Source organism: Papaver somniferum, unplaced genomic scaffold (genome assembly GCF_003573695.1).
Source record: "Papaver somniferum cultivar HN1 unplaced genomic scaffold, ASM357369v1 unplaced-scaffold_117, whole genome shotgun sequence".
In the NCBI taxonomy this organism is placed as follows: domain Eukaryota; kingdom Viridiplantae; phylum Streptophyta; class Magnoliopsida; order Ranunculales; family Papaveraceae; genus Papaver; species Papaver somniferum.
In genome coordinates this window covers 10,120,726-10,142,068 of record NW_020620714.1, presented here as the reverse complement: position 1 = coordinate 10,142,068, position 21,343 = coordinate 10,120,726, and the positions used below count along the sequence as shown (strand labels likewise).

Below are 21,343 nucleotides of genomic sequence, written 5' to 3'. Positions count from 1 at the left end.
CCAAGTACGAATTCGATGAATTTCATTTGTTAACGACGGTTGGGGCCTTCGAGGCTGGTCTGATGCTGCCTTTGTACAAATCGGGTGATTCCTTTACTATGACGTGCTCGCTAGTCGTGAGGGTTCTTCCACCAATACTCATAGCCGTTCCGTATCCCAACTATCGGGAATTATCTTCGCGCCCTGAAGGAATGCTATCTGCGGAGTAAGGGGAGACGTCGATGACTTGCTACGTCCCCAATCCCTTGGAGAAGGAATGGTATACTCCTGAGAATTTCAATAACTCCTTCGGTGATTACGTCAATAGTAGGAATCGCAAGCCGTGGAGTGTAGCCTTCGGAATCTCCCTGCTCCTCGAGGCGAGATTCGTCTGTTAAATGAGGTCAGCGATGCCAAGCTGAAGTATGTTCCTGGCACGGAGGCGTCCAGTCGTCGGAAACTCTTCCCCGCGCGAGAAAGGATCAAGCGCGATCATGACTACGAGTGGCACGCCACTGTTATTGAGATAGTTGGTCCGTGGGCTTACGGTTGGATTCCTGGTCCCCGGATGGCGGCCCACCGAGAATAGTAAGCCGCGCGAATCTCCTCCTGTTCGCTATGGAGATTTCTGCCCCTGGCGTCTGAACTTTGCGGGCATGAATTTTCCTTATGCCCTGGATGTCGTAGAGGGAGACGAGGAGGATGGTTCCGGTGCTATACCCCACCGAAGAATATTCAGCTGCTCAGGTACGCAGATTCTAGCTGCGCTTCGTTTTTATAACTTCCATCAGACGGGAAGAATAATTCCGTGGTGTCGGTTTCAGGTATTGAAGAAGAAAAGATTAGGCCGAAGCAGTCTTCTACTACGGTGGGCGAGGTTGAGGTCCAAGAAGAAGTTACTAGTCCAGTGAACGAAGAGTTTGCTGAGGACGAGATTACAGATGGGGAGGAACGTACTGGTACCTCCCCTATCAATGTCGAAGAAGAGGTCTTCGCTGGTCACGCTGGTGATGAAGGAAGGAACAAAGATGTGGTGGCGGATGATATTGTCATCGGGATGTTTCCGTCCCTGCTGGTGATGTCGCGGATACCCTTCCCACTTCTCAAGAATTTTCTTTCGATCGGATGTATTCCACGGGGGAGTTCTTTGACGAAGCCCTCGATTTTCCCGAGGACTTCTCTTTACTTTCCCCTAATGATAATTGGGATGTTCTTGGTGGTGATGGTAATGGGGATGCTACTGTAGGAGGTGTTGGTGCGGAGGAGCCTGTGTGCATGTAGGCGCGGAGGAGCATGCCAACATTCATGCTGAGGGGGTCGAGTCAGAGAAAGGAAAATCTGTTGTTGACGCGCCCGCCGATAGTCTTCCCCAGTCGCCGATGTCTGAGGGTGAGGACGCCATCATGAGTTGGTTTAAGGAGAAGAATCTTTGTTTGTCTCTCATCCCGCTCCTGTGGTTGTTGGGGAAAAGGAATCAACCGCGTATACCCGTCGCATGATGGAGATGTCTTCGAAGGCGCAGGTGTCTGAAGCCTGGGGAAAAAGGTTGACTGTTCCCGAAGCTACCCTCGTACCGGAGCCTCCTACTTCCGTTGCCGATATGATGGCTATTGCCGACGGGTATCAATATGGCTTCCGCAGCAGTGTGTGCTGGAGGTAAATTTTCGTACATGCTTGTACGTGAGAATCGGACGCTTCGGTTGAATAATGTTTTGTCATCTTGATGTGTAGATGATGAGGAGCGAGCATTGCAACCACGTGCTGTATCAGTTCTTTAAAGCGAAATCTCTGAAGCTCGAGGCTAAGCTTCGTCACCGGGAAAAGGAATTATCTGCGGCTGAGGTGGAAATAGAAGAGCTGAAGAAAAGCCTTAAGGAGAAAGAAAAGCTGGGTGAAGCAGAGGCTGATCTTCGTTCAGAACTTATTGCAGTGCGCGCTGAGTTAGAGCAAACTCGTAGCCAAGTTTCCACTTTCACAGGTTTGGTTCTTTTCCCTCGCCGTATGTCGTCATTCTTTTATCTCTTAGTTGTTCTGTCTGAGTCTCCCCACCCTATGTCCAGTGGGTGGCATCCCCGAGCTGATATGGCTTCGAAACGAAAGAGCTCGGCAAAAATCTCGTATTAGAGATTTGGTTGAGAAGATTAAGAGTGAGGCTAAGAAATGGGATGCTCGGGCTGAGGTATGGCGCGCGCGGCATGTTCAGATGGTCGACATGCAAAATCTGTACAACCATGATCGTGCTTTATTTAATGGCACACTGCTGTGGACCAGTGATAATATGCGGGAAGCCCGTGAGCGTACTTCCTTGTTGGAATCTAGGATTCAGCTATTGGAAGAAGAATTACAGACGGCGCGATCCATTCCTCTTTCAGGGGTCCAAGATAATATGCTCGGTCTTGCCAGGGAACGAGATGATGCTCGTGCTGAAGTCTACGCTCTCAGCAATGCTCTTGCCAGCAATGCTCTTTCCCGGCATATCCCTGTTTCTAGCGCCAAATTGTGGACACACGAACTACGCGGGGGTCCGAATGCACACAATCAATCATTAACGTCTAAAGAGATTACGATGATGATATCCTGATGTGGATTCATTGGCTCAAAACCTTCGGGTTTATCATGGCCTCCTCCAACTACCCCGTGCGTGGCGATCATGCATGGTATACAAGTATTAAAGGAAAACAAAACATATAAGCGAATACGTGCGGAGCTAAATGAATGTAAAGTGCTGAAATGTAAATAAGACCAAGGTTTACGTGGTTCAGCACTAAGACCTACATCCACGGGGTTTGTTGTTCTACTATATTACTCACGGTTACACGAATAGTTGAATGACTTTGGGTTTACATGTTTCTCTCCACTAAGGGATTAACTTACCCTTACTATTCTCTCTCTATCTCTCTCCTCTCTCTCCTGATGTTTTTTCGATCCCCTTCCTCTTTGTGGAGATTGGGTATTTATAAGGTTGGAACGTGGGACCCATCTCTGAAGACCGTTGGAACCTTATCTTCTCGTGTCCTTGCGTCCATCACGTGGAGGTCTGCGTTTCCCCCTCGATCCCGCGGAGGCATCTTCGCTCGTTCCACAGGTTGGTCGACACGTGCACTGCTCAGAGTGTTTAATGCGGGTAGTTGAGGGGTCTGCTCGTGTCAGACAAGTGTCTTCTGCCCCTGTCAGTCCGTGTAAGCTAACTTTCTCTCCGCCGTTGATCTTAGCCCCTCTTCTGGGGATGAGATAAAGCAACTCCTCGGGGTTTATTTGGTGCTTCGCGACGCATCATGTTTTGATGTTTCGGCTTGCATGCTTTCCACGTACCTTTCTGTATACACGTGTCCGATAGTGAGATATATGTGTACACAATAATATGCTAGTATTTCTTGTCGTAATTTGGAGGATAATTTTTGTTGGGCTTTGATTGGTGTGTATGATCTTTGTAATGTGAACCAGAAAAAAGTATTTCGTATGGAGCTTGCTACCTTGCATGGCTATTGGGATGAAATGTCTTTGTGTTTTGATGGAGATTTTAACGAGCTAAGATACATGGTGGAGAGAAGAGGTTGTTGTAGAGCTTCGAACTCAATGAAATTCTTTGATGACCTATGTAATGAGTTGGACCTTGTCGATTTGCCTCTTTCCCGTGCGAAGTACACATGGAGTAGACCACCTAACAAGAAGAGCAAAATTGACTGTTTTCTTTTCTCTTCGAATTGGCAAGATCATTTTCCAAATATCAACTTCAAGCGCCTTACAAGACCTTTCTCGGATCATTTTCCTGTTGAGTTATACTCTAAGGACTCGGATTGGGGTGCTTTCCCTTTCCGATTTCAATTAGTTTGGCTTGAAGGAACTAACATTATTTCTCTAATGAAAGAATGGTGGGAATCGTTTTCTTTTGTAGGCACGGCGGGTGAATGTTTTTCAAAGAAGTTACATGCTTTGAAGAAGAAATTGAAGATGTGGAATCGAGATGTTTTTAGGAACATTGATAGGGCTGTTGACTCGGTGCTTACCAAGATGAAAGAGTTAGATGAACTGGATGATGAAAGGGGTCTTACCGAAGTTGAATAAAACTTGCTTGTGACGCCTAAAGTGGATTTTGAGGTGGCACATCGTCGACAAAACATAATGTTGAGACAAAAGTCAAGAATTAGATATTTTAGGGATGGCGATCGTAACACCAAACATTTTCACCGAGTGGTGAAAGGTCATAGAGCTTTTAACAACATCCATAACCTTCGTATCAATGGGCGTTGGACCGGGAACAAGGAAGAAATCAAGATGAGTATTGAAAATCATTTCGAGTTGGCGTTTAAAGAAATTTCAAACAACCGTCCTAGAATAAAAAATATGTGTCTAAAGCGTATCGATGAGAACGCAAGTAATTGGTTGGAGAGACCTTTTACTGAATAAGAAGTTAAGAATGTAATTAAAGATTTGGGAATTGATCGTGCTCCGGGTCCGGATGGATTTCCTATGAAATTCTTATTGCTTCTTGGGATTTCCTAAAAGAAGATTGCTGAAGTTTTTCGAATAATTTCATACCACAATGTTCTTCATTCGTCCCTAAGAAGGCGGGTGTAGAGGAAGTAAAAGATTTTCGGCCTTTTAGTCTTATTGGGAGTGTGTAAAAAATCATTTCAAAGGTTTTGGCGGAGCGTTTAAAAGTATACCTTCCTACTCTAATCTCAAAAACTCAATCTAGTTTTATTAAAGGAAGACAAATTCTTGATGGAGTATTGATAGCAAATGAATGTGTGGATTCTAGACTTCATCAAAAATTATCGGGGTTGGTGTGCAAGCTTGATTTTGATAAGGCGTTTGAGAAATGTGAATTAGAATTTTTTAAATGAAGTCTTGTTAATGGATCGTCTTCCGGTTATTTTGGTAGTGAAAAGGGACTTCGTCAAGGAGACGCTCTTTCTCCTTTTATTTTTAACATTGTTGGTGAAGTCTTAAGTTGTATGTTGAGAAAAGCACAAGAACTTGATCAAGTCTCAGGTTTTTCGGTCAAGGAGGGTGGAACAAAAATTAATCACTTGGAGAGAAAATTTTGATTCCCGTCATTACCTACTTCTTTGTTTCGAGCTAATGTCAGGTTTGAAGATAAATTTCTCTAAAAGTTGCTTATTTGGAGTAGTGGTTGAAGAGGAAGTTAAAGATTATGCTAACATGTTAGGGTGAAAGTTTGCGAGTTTTCCTAGTTTATATCTTGGACTCCCTTTGGGCCACAAGGTTGGAGGCACTCAAAAATGGAAAAAAACACTTGAAATTTGTGGGAAAAGAGTTACTTCTTGGAACGGAAAAACAATAGCAAGAGGAGGTAGGTTAACTCTTATCAAAAGCGTTTTAGCTAGTATCCCCATTTATTATCTCTCGATTTTTTTTGCTCCTTGCTCCATAACTAAGAAAATTGATAAATTTGTGAGAAATTTCTTATGGGATGACGAAAATAAGAAAAGAATTCACAATATTGGTTGGAAATCGACTTCAAAACCAAAAGAAAAAGGTAATCTTGGTGTAAGAAGAACTAAACAAGTGAACTTGGCTTTGCTAAAAAAAATGGTGGTGGCGCTTTGGAGTAGAGAAAGATGCATTATGGAGTAAGATCATAGTTGAAAATTTTGGTGAAACTTTTACCGGTAGGGAAACTCTCCAACCAAAAGGACCAAAAGGTGGTAGTTTGTGGTTTAATATCTATAAAGAGCTAGAAAATTTCAAAAAAGGTATTAGATTCAAGATTGGAGCAGGCAAGGAAACTCGATTTTTGGAAGACTCTTGGCTAGGTGAAGGAAGATTATGTGATATGTTTCCATTGGCATATGAAGCTTCAAGGACCAAGGAGTTTCTGGTGGCTAGTATGTATGAAGTTGGGGGAGATTGTTTAAGGTGGGGGTTTATGTCCAGGCAAAGATACTCTCAACCCATTTCTCGTGAAGTAACAATTATATCAAATCTTCTTTCTTCAATTGCAATTCAAGAAGGTTTTTTGCATAGCCGAGTTTGGGCCACAAATAGTCATGGTAAATATACGGTTAAGGATGGTATTAGGAGCGATGAAGATGAAGGTGAGACAAATTTTCCAATTGATGTTGTATGGAGCCGGGAGTATCCTTGTAAAATCAACTTTTTCATTTGGCTTATTTCTCATGATCGGATAATGAAGGAGGATAAGCTATTAAGAAGAGGTATGGATGTTTCTAGTTTTTGTTGTTTTTGTGATGAAGACGATGAAACCAGCTCGCATTTGTTCTATGAATATTGGAGAACCCGGAGAATTTGGGATTACTTTGTCGAAGGATGTCGTTTTGATTGGACTTACAATTCAAATGTGACTATAAATGTGAAGTCTTGGAAGTTTAATTGGGGTGACGAAAGACTTAGTCAAATTTGGAATAACATTCCGGTTGCAATGTGGTAGTGTATATGGAGAGAGAGAAATATAAGAGTCTTTGAAAACAAAAAGAAAATTTTGGTAAGCCTCATCAGAAATGTTAAACTACAAGAGTTCTTTTGGGCCGAGTCGAACACAAAAATATTGGGTCTAACGGCGAATATGGTGATTGAATTATGGGACTCTTTATTTCGGCATTTTTTTTTGCGGAATCAGATTTTTTATTGAATAAAAGGCTAAAAATTCAATCCAAAAGTTTTATTGGACTGAAAGAAGAAACTAAATCAATACAAACTGTGACTGAAACTTAAAATAGGGACACAGCAATGATAAAGGAAAGCTAGACTGGAATTCAACATAAACAAAAATAGGCTACTCTTGGTTGTTCAAAATCCTCTTTGGAGAAGAGGGTCTTCCTATGTGAATATTCATTTCTCTTGCCTTCAACCATACTCAATTTGTTGTTAATGTGATTGCTGAAAAATTTACTTCCTTTATGAAGTGTGTCAATTCTACTTTCTCGAACATAGCAATCACTTTTAACCATCTTACTTTGATGTACCAGGGTATATCACCACTTTTAAACTTTTCAATAGCAACAATTGAGTTTGACTGAATAATTATCTTGGTGTTTTCCCTAAGAGCATCCCATTCAATAGCACATAATATAGCATATTTATCTGCAATGGAAGAAGGAGTTACACCAAGACCCCCTGTAAGAGTACCAATTACCTGACTTCTGCAATCTCTAGCAATGACTCCAACACCAGCTTTTCCTGGATCTCCAAATGATACACCAGCACAACATTACAGAGTAAAATCAGTTGCAGGAGCTGTCCAGTAAATCTTTTTGATGCAGTTAAATCTAATCTTCCTATCACCAATTTTGAAGAATGACAAAACTTGAAAATTATATTCTTGACTCCATTGATTTCCTTTCATTCTGTAGCTACCTTCTAGTACTGCTTTGTATATCCTACATTTGAATGCATTGCAATTTGGCTGAACTTCCTCAAACAGCTGTTTATTCCTTTGAAACCACAGATCTTTCATTGTTGTACAGGCTGCAGTCATCCAAATTTATTTTATGATTGGACTCTTATGCTTGGAAGCTACACAAATGTCTTCAAAATATTTTGGATTTTTAAAACCAAAAATGGATCCAAGCCAAGACCAAATCTCCAAACTGAAGTTGCACTGCCAAAGTGTATGAATCATGTTATCCACTTGTTCATGACAGATACAACATCTAGACACCATGTCATAGCCTATATCTTCATTATTTCCTTATCATCCATGTATACACCTTGTTGTAGCTTCCAAATATTACTAGCTATACTATGATGCAATAAAGATTTACAGATGTAGTCAGGCCATACCAGTTTTGGTTCTTTTTCTCTAACTCTCTCTGTTGTTGTTGAAGTTACAAACTTCCCACTCTTGTGCCCAGTCCATATCATCTGATCTTCACCATTACCAATTTCCGGTAAACAAGAATTGGGTAATAATTGTTGTAACTCAGTAGGTATGCACCAAGATTTTCCATTTAACAAAATTGCCACCTTCATATTTATTTTATTTTGAACCAATTTAGAGAAACCAATCTGATTTACTAATGGTGAATCTCCAACCAAGGTATCAAACCAAACTGATATATTGAAACCATTCCCTACACACCACCTTACATCTTCTTTTAAGTAATTCCAGGCTCATTTCATCTCTTTCCATATAAATGATTGTTTCCATGAAGTGATCCACAGTCCATATTTATCCTTAAATTTTTCATTAAAGAACTGAGCCCACTCTTCCTATGAATTAAGAATTTTCCACAACATTTTCGTCAGCAACACTTTATTTCGGCATTTGTAAGCTTGTTCTTTGTTGTTTTGGGTTTGCTGGAATGTTCTTGCCTTTTTTTTTCTCGCTTGTATTCATTGGGTTGAGGTACCCCTGTTAAGTACCTCTTTTTCAATGAATTTTTTCTTTGTCCGATCAAAAAAAAAAAAAAAATATATATATATATATATATATATATATATATATATATACTAGTACAACAGTTGCCACGGTGGAAGGGCCGACCGAAAAAGAATCTGAAGATGTGTTTGTCTGTGACTAATTTTGCCCCGTTACAGAAAAATGATACTTTCGTCTTGTTTCAAAAAAATGATACCTTCGCTGTGTTTTAGAAAAAGTGATACTTTCGTTCCGTTTCGGAAATAGTAATACTTTCGCCCCGTTTCAGGACTTTTCTGAAACGAAGTGAAAGTATCACTTTTCCTGAAATAGAATGAAAGTATCACTTTATCAGAAACAGAATATGAAAGTATCACTTTTCCAAGATGAAAAATTAGTCGATCCATAAACCAAATTATGGTTGCATGATGTGTTATGCATCCAGTGTGGTGGTTTGCATAAAGGCTATGCATTAGATTTTTGAGAATTATGCCGAAAGTTCCAGACTTGGAAAAAGGCTAAGAAGCACTACGAAATCTGAAGGAAATGTGGCAAATAACTCTTCCAGCAGCAACACAGCACCCATTACTGGCGGTCAGACTTCTCTAAAAATCACCACTGGAGATAATCCAAACAATGCTACACGGAAGGAGATTCACGTTATTACTATAACTTTTCTTATTTACATTCAAAGATATTTTAAACTTCTAGTTCTTTCATATATTTTTTGTTGGCTTAGTTCTAAAAATGTCAAAGTCTTTCCTTTTTATTGTCTATTAAGTTATTACACTTTATCTTATTTTAGATTGATACTCACAACCACCATTGTTAGCAATATAGAAGTGTCAAATATGAGAATTCTTGTTTGGAATGTGCAAGGTTTCAAAAATCCTGATACTAGAAATCATCTTAGTACTCTCATCAGAAGTCAAAACCCAGATATTATCTTTTTGTGTGAAACTAAATTGAATCAAACCAAGTCTAGCTAAGCCTTTATTGAAGAATTACCAATATCCTAATTATTCTTTAATTGAACCAGTAGGGCTCTCTGGAGGTTTAGTTCTTCTCTGGAAGAATGGATTTCAATGTGATATTCTTGATTCTAGACTAAATACTTTTAATGCTCTTATACAGGCAGATGCTAGCAAACCAGAGTTCCTCCTTACTTGTATGTATGGTTACTCTCAATATGATAAGAAAAAAGAACAATGGAATTTCATACAAAAAATTAGTACTGAAAAATAGTAGTCCTTGGATTGTGTTAGGTGACCTCAACTTACACATTTTAGACAGCTCCAATAGTACTTCCTCTTCCATGGATGGCTGGGTTAACAATGTTGTAGCTAACAGTGGTTTAGAAGACACTGGTTTTGTTGGAAATGACTACACTTGGACTAATAATAATTTAGGCACTGGTACCAGAAGATCTAGGATTGACATGGCTTTAGGCAATGGGGAGTGGAATGTTCATTCCCAAATTCTCAACTGTTTCACCTCACTCAAGAAGGTAGTGATCATAGTCATATTATGCTAACCACTGATTTTGCAGGTACTAAGTGCTGGAAACCTTTTAAATTTTTCCTTACATCGCTTAATGATAACTCTTGCACTAATGTTATTGTTAATGCATGGAAGAATTGTTTTGTTGGTTGACCTGGTTTTCAACTTGTCAAGAAACTTCAGTATACAAGGCAAGATTTATCTAAGTGGAACAGGGAACATTTTGGAGATATAAACACCAAAGTTGATAATCTCCAAAAAGAACTGGATGTACTTCAAGCTCAACCTCAAAGTATTGATTATGAATACCAAATCAAAGCAATAAATTTGGAGCTGAGCAAGTCGAATAAAAATAAAAGTGAATTATATCATCAAAAATCTAGGAAACATTTCATAAGAGACATGGATAATAATAGCAAATACTTCCATACTAGAACCAATAGAAAGAGAACAAGGAATAACATTGATTCAATCAAGGATCATAATAATGTATGGTTACACTCAAGAGAAAAAATTTCAAGTCATCTTACTTCTCATTTCATGGAAATCAGTACTACTACTTCTCCAATTCTAGAGGACAGTTATTATCATGTTCTTCCTTCTATTATTACTTCTGAGGATAATCTGTTGCTTACCAGGATTCCATCTCAAGAAGAAATTTTTTCTACACCAAAATCCATGCAGAATTGGAGTGCTCCAGGTCCAGAAGGTTTTCAAGTAGGCTTCTACAAAAGTCAGTGGGAAATTGTTGGTTCAGATGTTTCCCAAATGGTTTCTAGATTTTTTGAAACCAAACACAATCTGAAGCAGATCAATAATACTTACATTTCACTCATTCCTAAGAAGAAGAAGTATACTTCAGCTGCTGATTATAGGCCAATCGGGTTTGCAATACTTCCTACAATATTATTTCAAAAAAAATAGTGGGAAGAATGAAACCTCTTATGGCCAAGATTGTCTCCCCATTTCAAGATGCCTATGTTTCAGGTAGTCTTATTAGTGACAACACTATTATTTCTCCGGAAATAATCCATTCAATGAAGAGGAAAAAGGGTCAAACAGGATGGATGGCACTCAAGCTTGACATGTCAAAAGCTTTTGACAGGTTAGAATGGAATTTCTTGATTAAGGTTCTTCAATACTTTGGTTTCAGTGATGCTTTTTGTGATCTCATTTACCAGTGCACTAGTACTACTTCTCTTTCTGTACTTTTAAATGGATCATCGTATGAACGATTTCATCCCACTATAGGAATTAGACAGGGTGAACCCCTTTCACCCTATCTATTCATCTTGGCAATGGAATACTTATCAAGACACTTGTCTCATGCTCAACAGTCTAATAGAAACAAGGGTATCAAAGTTGCAAACTCAGCACCAGAAATCAATCATTTATTGTTTGCAGACGACTGCTTAATTTTTACACAAGCTAGTCATACTTCTGTTAACAATTTGCTTGAGCTTTTACAGAATTTCAATTCACAGTCAGGCCAATTGATTAATTTTGAGAAATCTGGAGTACATTTTAGCAAAAATACAAGTCCAGATGTTGTTGCTGCACTCATACAGATACTTGGGGTTAATGTTATGACATTCAAGGAGAAATATTTGGGTTCACCATTACTTCTGGGACACTCTAAACAAGAGTCTTTCAAAGCAATCAAGGAAAATTTTGAGCATAGATATTCAGTTTGGTCTTCTTCTTCTTTATCACAAGCAAGTAGAGATATTATGATAAAGCATGTCTTAAATTCTGTGCTTATTTATCAAATGCGAATTTTCAAGCTTCCAAATAATCTTATCAAGAAGCTCACAGCAATTAAGAGAAAATTGTTCTGGGGTCATAAGTCAAACAGGGGTTCAAACCCCATTGCTTGGCAGAATGTTTGTAAACCAAAAGATATGGGAGGACTTTCTTTCAGGGATTTAGAAAAGCTCAATCTGGCTTTACTTACAAAGCCAACATGGAAAATCTTCACAGAATCACAGTCATCTTATGGTTCAAGTTTTGGGTAGTAAGTACTTCAAGAATAGAGATATCTTGCATCAGTATATTGAAGCAAAAAACTGCTCCTACACCTGGAATGGAATCACAAAAGGCCTTCAAATTGTGAAACAACATTATTTTATGGAGATTAATAGTGGAGCTAAAATTAAAATCTGGCTTGACAGATGGATTCCTGGTATGTCTGAACCACCCTTTCCAGCTAATGATTTGTTTAGATTCTATGAAAGTGTTGCTGAGCTAGTTATCCCAAACACTAGCTCATGGAATGGATATCTTATCAACAATCTCTTTAATGCTAACATTTCAGCTAGAATTAAGCACTTGTTCATTGACTCTAGCAAGGAAGATGTCATGTTGTGGATGCCTGCCAAAGATGGTAAGTTTTCAGTGAAGAGTACCTATAATATGCTCACTAAGTGCAGCAACATTGTTCAACTGAATGGCATTAATATTGATCCTTCAATTTGGAAAAGGTTGTGGAATTGCAGTGCAGCTCATAGAATAAAGTTGTTTGTATGGAAATGTATCAGAGGATTGCACTCAACTAATGACAAGTTAGCTTCTTTCAACAGTGAACAACATAGAGAATGCAGTATATGTGGACAACATGAAGAAACAATGGAACATCTTCTTTTTGCCTGCAGACATGCAAGGAAAGTCTGGAGAGGGGTAAACATTGATATAGATACAGTTGCTACAAACTGCAATAATGTTTCAGAATGAGCTATAAGTTGGTTCAGTCAAACTAGCACAATCTTGATAACAAATGGTTACTGACAGTCATGATTGGTTCTTGGATTATTTGGAAAGATAGGTGTGATGCAGCTTTTAAGGGAGTTTCTCTTAATCACTTAACTTCTGTGCACAAAATACATTATCATTTAGCTTCACACTTACTTGATAATGGTAGTAATATTATAACCTCAAGTGTTAATGTAGTCTCTAGATGGAATCCACCTCTAGAAGGCAATTTTAAGCTTAATGTAGATGCATTTTTTGACTGTGATACTAACCTATTGGGTAATGGTGTTGTCATGCGGGATTCTACAGGTACCTGTCATGGAGTCAAAGGATCATACTCAAATGGAGCATTAAGTGCAGAAGAAGGAGAGTGTAAAGATGTCCAAGAAGCACTATTATGGGCAACACACAAACAACTTTCAAGAATCCAAGTTGAAGCTGATGCAAAGAATGTCATTCTTTCTATCAAGGGTGACACTCTACTTATTCAATGGGAGAATAGAAACCTTATCAAAGAAATAAAACATCTGGCACTCAGTTTTTCTTATTGTAGTTTTGATTTTATTAGTAGGGATGATAATATGGTTGCAGATTACATTGTTAAATCTTTAAGAGAATCTACCAATGTTGTTGAAGTAGATCAAAAATTTTCAGTTGCTATTTGTAGCCTTTTGGCAAAAGACATCAATTCTCAGCTCTGCTGATTATTAAAATTCTTGCTTTATCAAAAAAAAAAAAGAGAATTGTGCGAAAGTGAAAGTATCACTTTTCTTAAAACGGAGGGAGTACATCGTTTTATTGGTTGCAAAAGAAAATTAGGTGATGCATAAACCAAAATATGGCTACAAAAACAATTATCTATCATTTATGGTGGTTTGCAACTTTGCATAATGGATACACATTTAAATTTCTAAAATTGTGCTTAAAATGATAAATACCTCCGAATTTTTTGTAAAAATTCTAAATTTGATATTGTTGTTTGTACTCATTGCCTAGATTTTACCATAATCTTTCCAACGAGATAAAATTTATAAAATTCTAAGGCACAGATTTTTAGATATGCTATATTAAAATTTTCTTTCCAATTATGTCTCTAAAATATAGGACAAAATAATTGGACTAAAAGAGAGGGATAATTATAGCAAGTAATATAGACTAACCATGGACACAAATACAATCTTTTTATGTTAATTGATCACTAACTATATAAAGGCCCTCCTCACTTGGCTCGGTACGCCCAATTACAACATTAATGCGGCTCCTTCGATTTGTACTGGTAGGGGTAACTAGGGTAATGAGGCATTCCCATTTCCTCTGGTCTGGATATAATTTGTCGATTAGATAGTTGAGTCGGAGTACAGTTGAAAATGGCAATGGCAAATAATGTGTACTCGTCCCCCGTATTTGACTTGGCCTAGGTTCTCGATCCTCATATATATGTATAATATATAAAGCAAAAAAAAAAGTATTTATCACCTAGGACTAGGAGACAGATTTTCGGTTGAGATTAAACAATCTTATTTGTTCTTTGTTTCTCTCGTTAATCTGCCTACTAAAAACAAAAGCTTCCTATTTATGAACTTGAACAAAATCATCTTGAAACGTTATTAAGCTTCCTATTTATGAACTTTACATTTGTCCGAGGCTTCGAGCTCTCAAGGTAAATCGATAAATGTCAATTTAGAAATTTCTGCTCTCTCTTCCATAAAGTCATCATTAAGATGGCATATATATGTAGCCCAATATATGAGATCTACAGTTAAAACTAATAGCTTCGAATTAAATTTATATTCCCACATTTTTAAATGGTCTATATTAATCTTAGTTACTTACATATTCGTAAAAAAAAAAATTATTTTTTCAAAACTTATCTTTTAAATATTACTAATAATTCATGCTTAATAAAACCAATAGGAAAAGTCTACAATTCAGAAAGACTATTTTCTGGTAAGAAATTGGTCGGAAGCCTAACAACAAGCTGAGCTCCCACACTTTTTTGAATAACTACACCTAACCTATGAAAAAGAAATTTTCCGACCCGAATATTGGCATCATGGATAGCAATACAGTTGCGTAAGCGTTTCAGGAAGTCTATAGTATCATCACCCAACTCACCTAAGGTGGTAAAAGCAAGTGTCCCAAAACCATAACCATGAGAGGTGCACTTTTCTAAATATCTAGCATTCTTGCGAGTAACAACATTCTTAATGGTAAGGCCTGAGGTAAAAGTATGAATTCCACCACAAGTAAAAGGGGAAACACCAGTCACATCCAAGCACACATCATATACATTCTCCCAGTTATGCACAAGTATGTCATCCAGTCTCAAAGTAGTGTCATTATTCGCAAGAAATCCCAAGTCAACTTCCTTCCTAGCTGGCACACCCGCACGGTAACACATGCCCCTAATAGTATCTCGCACCAAATCATGTCTAAATTTGAGCCAACCTTCCTTCCTAGCTTCATTCGCATAATGCAGGGCATGATCACCAAAAACATCCATATCTCTTTTGCAAAAGAGAAGCGCCATCCACTTTGAAAAGAGGGATCCCTAATCTGTATCGGAGAATTGTACTAAACTTCCTAGCTCCAAAATGTTGATTAAGACCATCAATTGGAATCGCCATCAGAAAATCCGAGGCATGTTTTGTTTGGTTGCAATGTCATAGAACAGAATCACGCTCCATCATAGCGTAACTGGTGGGTATGTTTTCCTTCACTACGTCAAAATAAATAGTTGCTAAGGAGTTCATGGAATGGGTGGAAAAATTACTAGAGAAAACAGGAGAAACTGCAGCACACAGTGAGTTGAAGGAATCCAAAGCTCACTGAAGAGCTGGGCCACTACCACTGACACCAACATTCCTCAAAATTGTGGACTGCAACTCTAGGGTATGTAAACAAGAAGCAAGAAAACAATATTGTTTGGTATCCTGCATAGTAAACACACATAGACCGTTATGTTTGAATGGCAAGGTAGAAAGCCTTTGTTGAAGGAGTCCGTAGAAAAGGCCAGCTCTAGTGATGGTGTGTCTAAGGAATTGAAACAGACGAGCGTCAAATAAGTGTTGAGCTTCTTGTAAAAAATCAGGTCTAGTTGTTCTCGATACACTAGTGCAATTTCGAAACAAAAGCAATTCACATTGACGGTCTTCTAATTTTTCTACAGCATCAATGGGATCCATAGTCTTGCGCACCCTCTTAGCAACCAAATATTTGTTGAATTGAGCGTCAAGGCTGACCGGATCACCCAAAAGTTTCACTCCTTTAATTGTCATACCGATATTAGTAGGGAAAACACTTGGAACCAGAGCTCTAGAGTCTGGAGAGAGCCAAAACAATTCCGTCTTGGCTATATTCAAATGCAAACCCATTTCAACCCCATAATCTGGAATAATCTTCAAAGCCTTTGCAACCATTAAAGTATCTCCAATCAAGGTACCATCATCCAAGTACCATTTAGCTCAAGCTCACATTGCACGACAATTTGTTTAACAAGGGGTGAAGGGTAAGAACAAACAATAAAGGATCACCTTGTTGTACACCCTGTGAAGAGGCGAGAACATGATCCGTGTAATAATTACTAATAATTATTTTCTTTAAAAACAACCATAATTTACTCTTTCTTCTTCCTTTTTTTCCTCAAACTTTCAGCATCGGTTGGGCTGGTCCGGAAGCCGAAGCAGGGAAAAATCCACTTACGGGCAACAAGCCAAAGAGGGCAACAAAGTAGGAGTTTTCTGTAGTATTTAGCTGCTAGCTGAGAAAAGAATTGGGATGAATATAAAGATAGAGGAAGTAACTTTCCAATCGATTGAAAATCACTTCACTTGGTGTTACTAGGATTTATGAATGTTTTTGAACTAGTTTCTTGATTTCTCTCTATCTCTCAAGGTAAGCTTTAGGATTTTAGTTTAATATTAGTGCTTTGTTAATGTTGTTTTTTGTGTCATTTTTATTGGAACACGATATCAATTCATTATATTTTTCTGGGATTTTGTTTGATGCAACTCTACTCCATATTTCTTCCGAAATTTTTGCCAGAAATATCCATTCTGTTAACAACATGTTCACCTAGAGCATCCTTTCTCGCTATTCGATAACTTTCCAACTACATTAATAAGATTTAACATTCAAACCTTACTTGAATTATTCCTACGCCAGAAACACGCACATATGGCAGGTACTTAAAGACTAAAAAACGTTACGGTTACAAACTACTCTTATACACTCTGGCATTTTGAGTTCTTTCTATGAGAATATCTGGACAGCGTACATGTGTTTGACATTTTGAATACAGTATTCGTGGACAATAATAAATCATCATTAATTAGTATGTTGGCATTTCATGATGGCACAACCTTTTGTAGCTACGCTGTTGCTCATATTTCTTTTAAGGGGTGGGGGAAACATTGTTTGGATTCGCTTTGGGGCAAAAAATACTCGGGACCGGCCCTGGCATCAGCTGAACACTATTGTCTCATGAAATTTCTTGAGAAATCCAAATGAAACTTTTTTTCCCTAGCAACTCCGCGCATCTAATGCTGATGGACAAATCAATTTTAGCTAGTTTAGGCTTTTAGTTCATATGAATCGTTTTTTCATTTTCTATTTGCATTGGTTGTTCCTCTAATCCTATATAAACTTTTTTTTAGCTGTTTGCACTTTCCAGTAAGTACGTCTCTCTTTGTTTTGTTTGATCTTGTATTAATATTCCATTACAACCCTTCTGGTCTTCGTTGTTTGATTAGATCCTTAACCTATTGTTTCTCTCAATTATGTACCTTAAACTAATTAGTTAGGGCAACTCCTATGGTATGGAGATGAAATCATCCACAACCCAAGAAGTATCTACATATATATGAACCCTCAGTAACTAGTGGAGCCAAAATTCACCATGAGTAAACTCCAGAAAACTAATCCATCCAGTTACTTCTGGTCCGGATTTCAAAGAAAGGAAATCACCACAATTTCATCCGAGCATTCCATGACCGGATGAGAAAATATTTAGTTTTAACTCCAAATAATAGAAATAAGCAACACTTATGACCGTTGCTAATTCAAACAAAAACCGTTGCAATATCTAAATGTGTATACTCATTCAAAAAGTAAAGCTCATGTCCGATCATTTAGTAGCCGCATTAGCAAAAAAAAATTATTTCATCCGGTTACTTAGTGACCGGATGAGTGAAAAAGCAAAATATATATATATATATATATATCCGGACACTTAATGTCCAGATGGGGTATCCGGTGGACCAACGATCGGATGGACCACTCCGTAACATCCTCCTCAAATGAATGGAGTACCATGTGGACATCACAAACATATGGATGATAATTTCTCCCGTAGTGGTTCTTTTTGGTCCATAAGATGCAGACCATCACAAAGATGTGGATGATTTTCTTCTCTATAGGAATTGCCCTTAGTCCAAATATCTTTTTTGAAAGCTAGTCCAAATATCTTCTATTTTCCATGTGATAATTTTTAATTTCACCTTCTCCTTTTTTGTGAAATTCTCGATTTTCACCGTTCGTTTATGAGAAAAAGTCGTTTGCCATATCTCTTTTATTGTGAAATTTTCATTTTTCAATTTTCCTTACGTGAAAATTTGGATTTTTCACCTGGATATTTAGTAGAATTTATTTATTTACACCTTTATTTTTTTTGTGAAAATTCTGATTTTCACCTTTTTTTGTATGTGACAAATTCGATTTTCTTTTTTTTTATTTGTGAAAATTTCGTTTTTCAAATTTCCTTACGTGAATATTAGGTTTTATCCCTTGGTGTTTTTCTTTGAAAAATTATTTTTTTCAGTCTCGAAAAAATTCCACTCAAAAAAGTCAAAATAAAATTTTAAACTAAAATGTTTTTTGTTTTTTAAGGAAACTTATTAGGATAAACATTTTGACTTTTAATGAAAGAGTAAGTTTATGAGGCATGGTAAACTGTCCTGGCTAAATTGGGTCTATGCCACTTAATTGGGGCCTATAACTACATGATAAAATAGGGTCATTTGGAGAAAATTCATAGAAACCCCTTATCCAATATTTATATTAATGCACAATATACTGTTATTAAACTAGTGCTAATTCGGATTATTAAATAATGTTTAATCAAGTTAATCCTGAAATTAACTTTCATTAATCGATAACCAAAACTTGTAAAAATAACTAATTTTTACTAGATCCAGAATCGGTTTATGTTAGTGCATTTGTAAACCGATTCTGGGTTGAGTTTTATGCTTAGGAAGATGTAAACCCAGAATTGGAGTTTGATCAATACCCACATAACCCGATTCCAAAAACCGTAGCTTTTATAATGCACATGTAAACCGGTTATGCCTTACTTTCAAAAACAAAATATTCATTACATAGTTTAGGAAATTAGCCCACTACATATATATAGAGCTCAGTATGGGAATTCTAGAATTTGACACATCAAATGCTCATCAATAAACCCCCGAGCACGTCGGCACAATGTCGTATATTCTTTGTGGTGAATGAACTTTCTTTCCCCGTTACGAATTCTCCATATCCTGTTGAAACGTTCCAGCTGAAATTCAATGAATTCTTATATGTTAGTATGTGAAATGGTGTAGTTGCCATGGGTGTAAAAATGATAGCATTACTCACTTTTTCCCTAAGAGGAGCTCGTGGATGATAGTGGTACACCATATTTCTAACTATAACGTACTCTCGCATTGCCCCTTTAATGTATTGGAATCGAAATGCCAAGTCTCTCCATTTGCGGTTCTTGGGATTCGCGGTACGTCCGTAAAAGAACTCTTTAACTCTCTTCCAAAACATTGAATAAATTTCATTCGGACGTTCACGGAACGTATTAGCAAAGGATTTAACGAGACACAAATCTTCAAACGGTTCCCACTCCATTTTCTAGGCTAAGTTTGTGATATGGGAGTGGCTGAAAGAGGTTGTCCTTATATAGATAAGGACTCAACGGCTATTTTTTTAAAATTCAAATAGAAGAATCGGAGTTTATGTATGTTCATATAGTCCGATTAAGTCCCCGCAAAATTATATTAATTGTGCCTCTGAATAATCGGATTTTAATACTGCACATGTAATTTTATTCTTTGCTTCAAAAGTTACGGGAGTTTTCTTCACAATAATCGGATTACATATATGTACATGTAATCCGATTCCAAAAGTTACAGAACTTTTCTTCATAAAAATCGGGCTACATATCTGTAGATATAAACCGATTCTGAAAGTTACAGAACTTTTCTTCATAAATATCGGATTACATATTTATACATGAAACCAGATTCTAAAGATGAACATCTGGGAAACTGTCAGAATCGGATTACATATAGTTATATGTAAAACGATTCTCACAGGAAAAAAATGCTAGAATCCTCCATTTTTTCCACATACATTAAGTCATTCATAAACTAGAAACCAGATTAAGTCATTCATAGACTAGGAGTGTAACCAAACATAATTCGACAATAAGTTTAAGACAAGACATAAGTTTTGACTCCATAATTATCCATACTTAAAGACATAAACATGAATACAACCATTCATTCATGAACATCCCCACCACGACCACGTCCACCGCCACAACCACGTCCACCGCGTCCTCGTTTACTAGGTTGGGCGCTGCTTGATGCACCTTCAGACATCTTCTTGGTAGGGTTTATCTTTCGCTTCTTCTTTGGATCATCCTCCTCATCCTCCTCCTCCTCCTCAGAATCATCCTCATCCTGCTCCCCAAACTTTGCACAAGCTTCTACATCTTCCAGACCGTTCAATAAATCAATTAGATTTTCATTGGCCTTCACATTTTTCCCTTTCCTGATTTCTAGCCTTTCCCGGGTTATCAAGTATTCGACTCGTCTTCTCTGTTTCAATTTCAAAAAACAAACATTCAATATATAATGCTAAAACCATTAAAAAAATCGTAATTGAGTAACAATACGCACCAAGTATTGGAGAGGCGTATCTTTGTCCTCTATCATGGGCCTCTCATCTACTCGTATCACTCGAGTATGCGAAACACTGAGGTGCCACGGCATGTAACCCGGAATTGCCTCGTCATCTGTTCGAGATGGACTAACCAAAGGATATTTGTGAAACACTCTGTTATCCCAATAATCACATGATAGGAAAGGTCGGTGAACAATGACAATATCACTATCATGTTCTTTGGTTTTTATCTCATTGAATTTGAAATCCTTGTGCGCCTTTGGGATTTTTGTATGTAACCGCATTGTTTTGCGACTCTCGACGGGTTGTAGATCACATATCCTCTTGGGTGAAATAAAGGCCCATGATATTCACCTTGCTCTGGGCACCCAGCCTTCTTTCCTTTTCCTTTAGCCAAATCCTCCTTGTCATGATCAAAGACAATATCCTTCGTCGTCAAGTTGTCTAACTGGCGTCTCAAATTCAGATAATCCATTCTTTGTTTCTTCGGCTTACTTTGGTAGGTGTACTTGTTTCCATACTTCTCACCGTCCCAATACTTGTTCTCAAAATATCTTTTAGCAAATATTAGGAAGTGCAAATATATCCACGCCTGCAGAAAAGCCATATTCCCTCCGAGTTGGTTCCTTTGAGCCCTAGAATCCTTTCTCAACTGCGTCAAAGAGTGTGCAAGGATGGCAGTGCCCCAAGAGTAGTCTTGTATCTTGCCAAATGGTTGCAACAGCTGGATAAAGTTGGCGTTCACACGGGCACCGGAAACTTCGGGGAAGATAACAGCTCCAAGGATATAGAGGACATACGCATTGGCCGTGGCGATGA

At 37.8% G+C, this 21,343-nt stretch overlaps 1 protein-coding gene across 1 annotated transcript; it reads left to right on the top strand.

Moving 5' to 3' along the window:
- Positions 1-7,982: 7,982 nt before the first annotated feature.
- LOC113329832 lies at positions 7,983-10,747 on the top strand. The gene is made up of 3 exons (XM_026576657.1): positions 7,983-8,002; positions 9,458-9,830; positions 9,998-10,747. Exons 1-3 carry the CDS (start codon positions 7,983-7,985, stop codon positions 10,745-10,747), a joined length of 1,143 nt encoding a protein of 380 aa, XP_026432442.1.
- Positions 10,748-21,343: the final 10,596 nt, after the last annotated feature.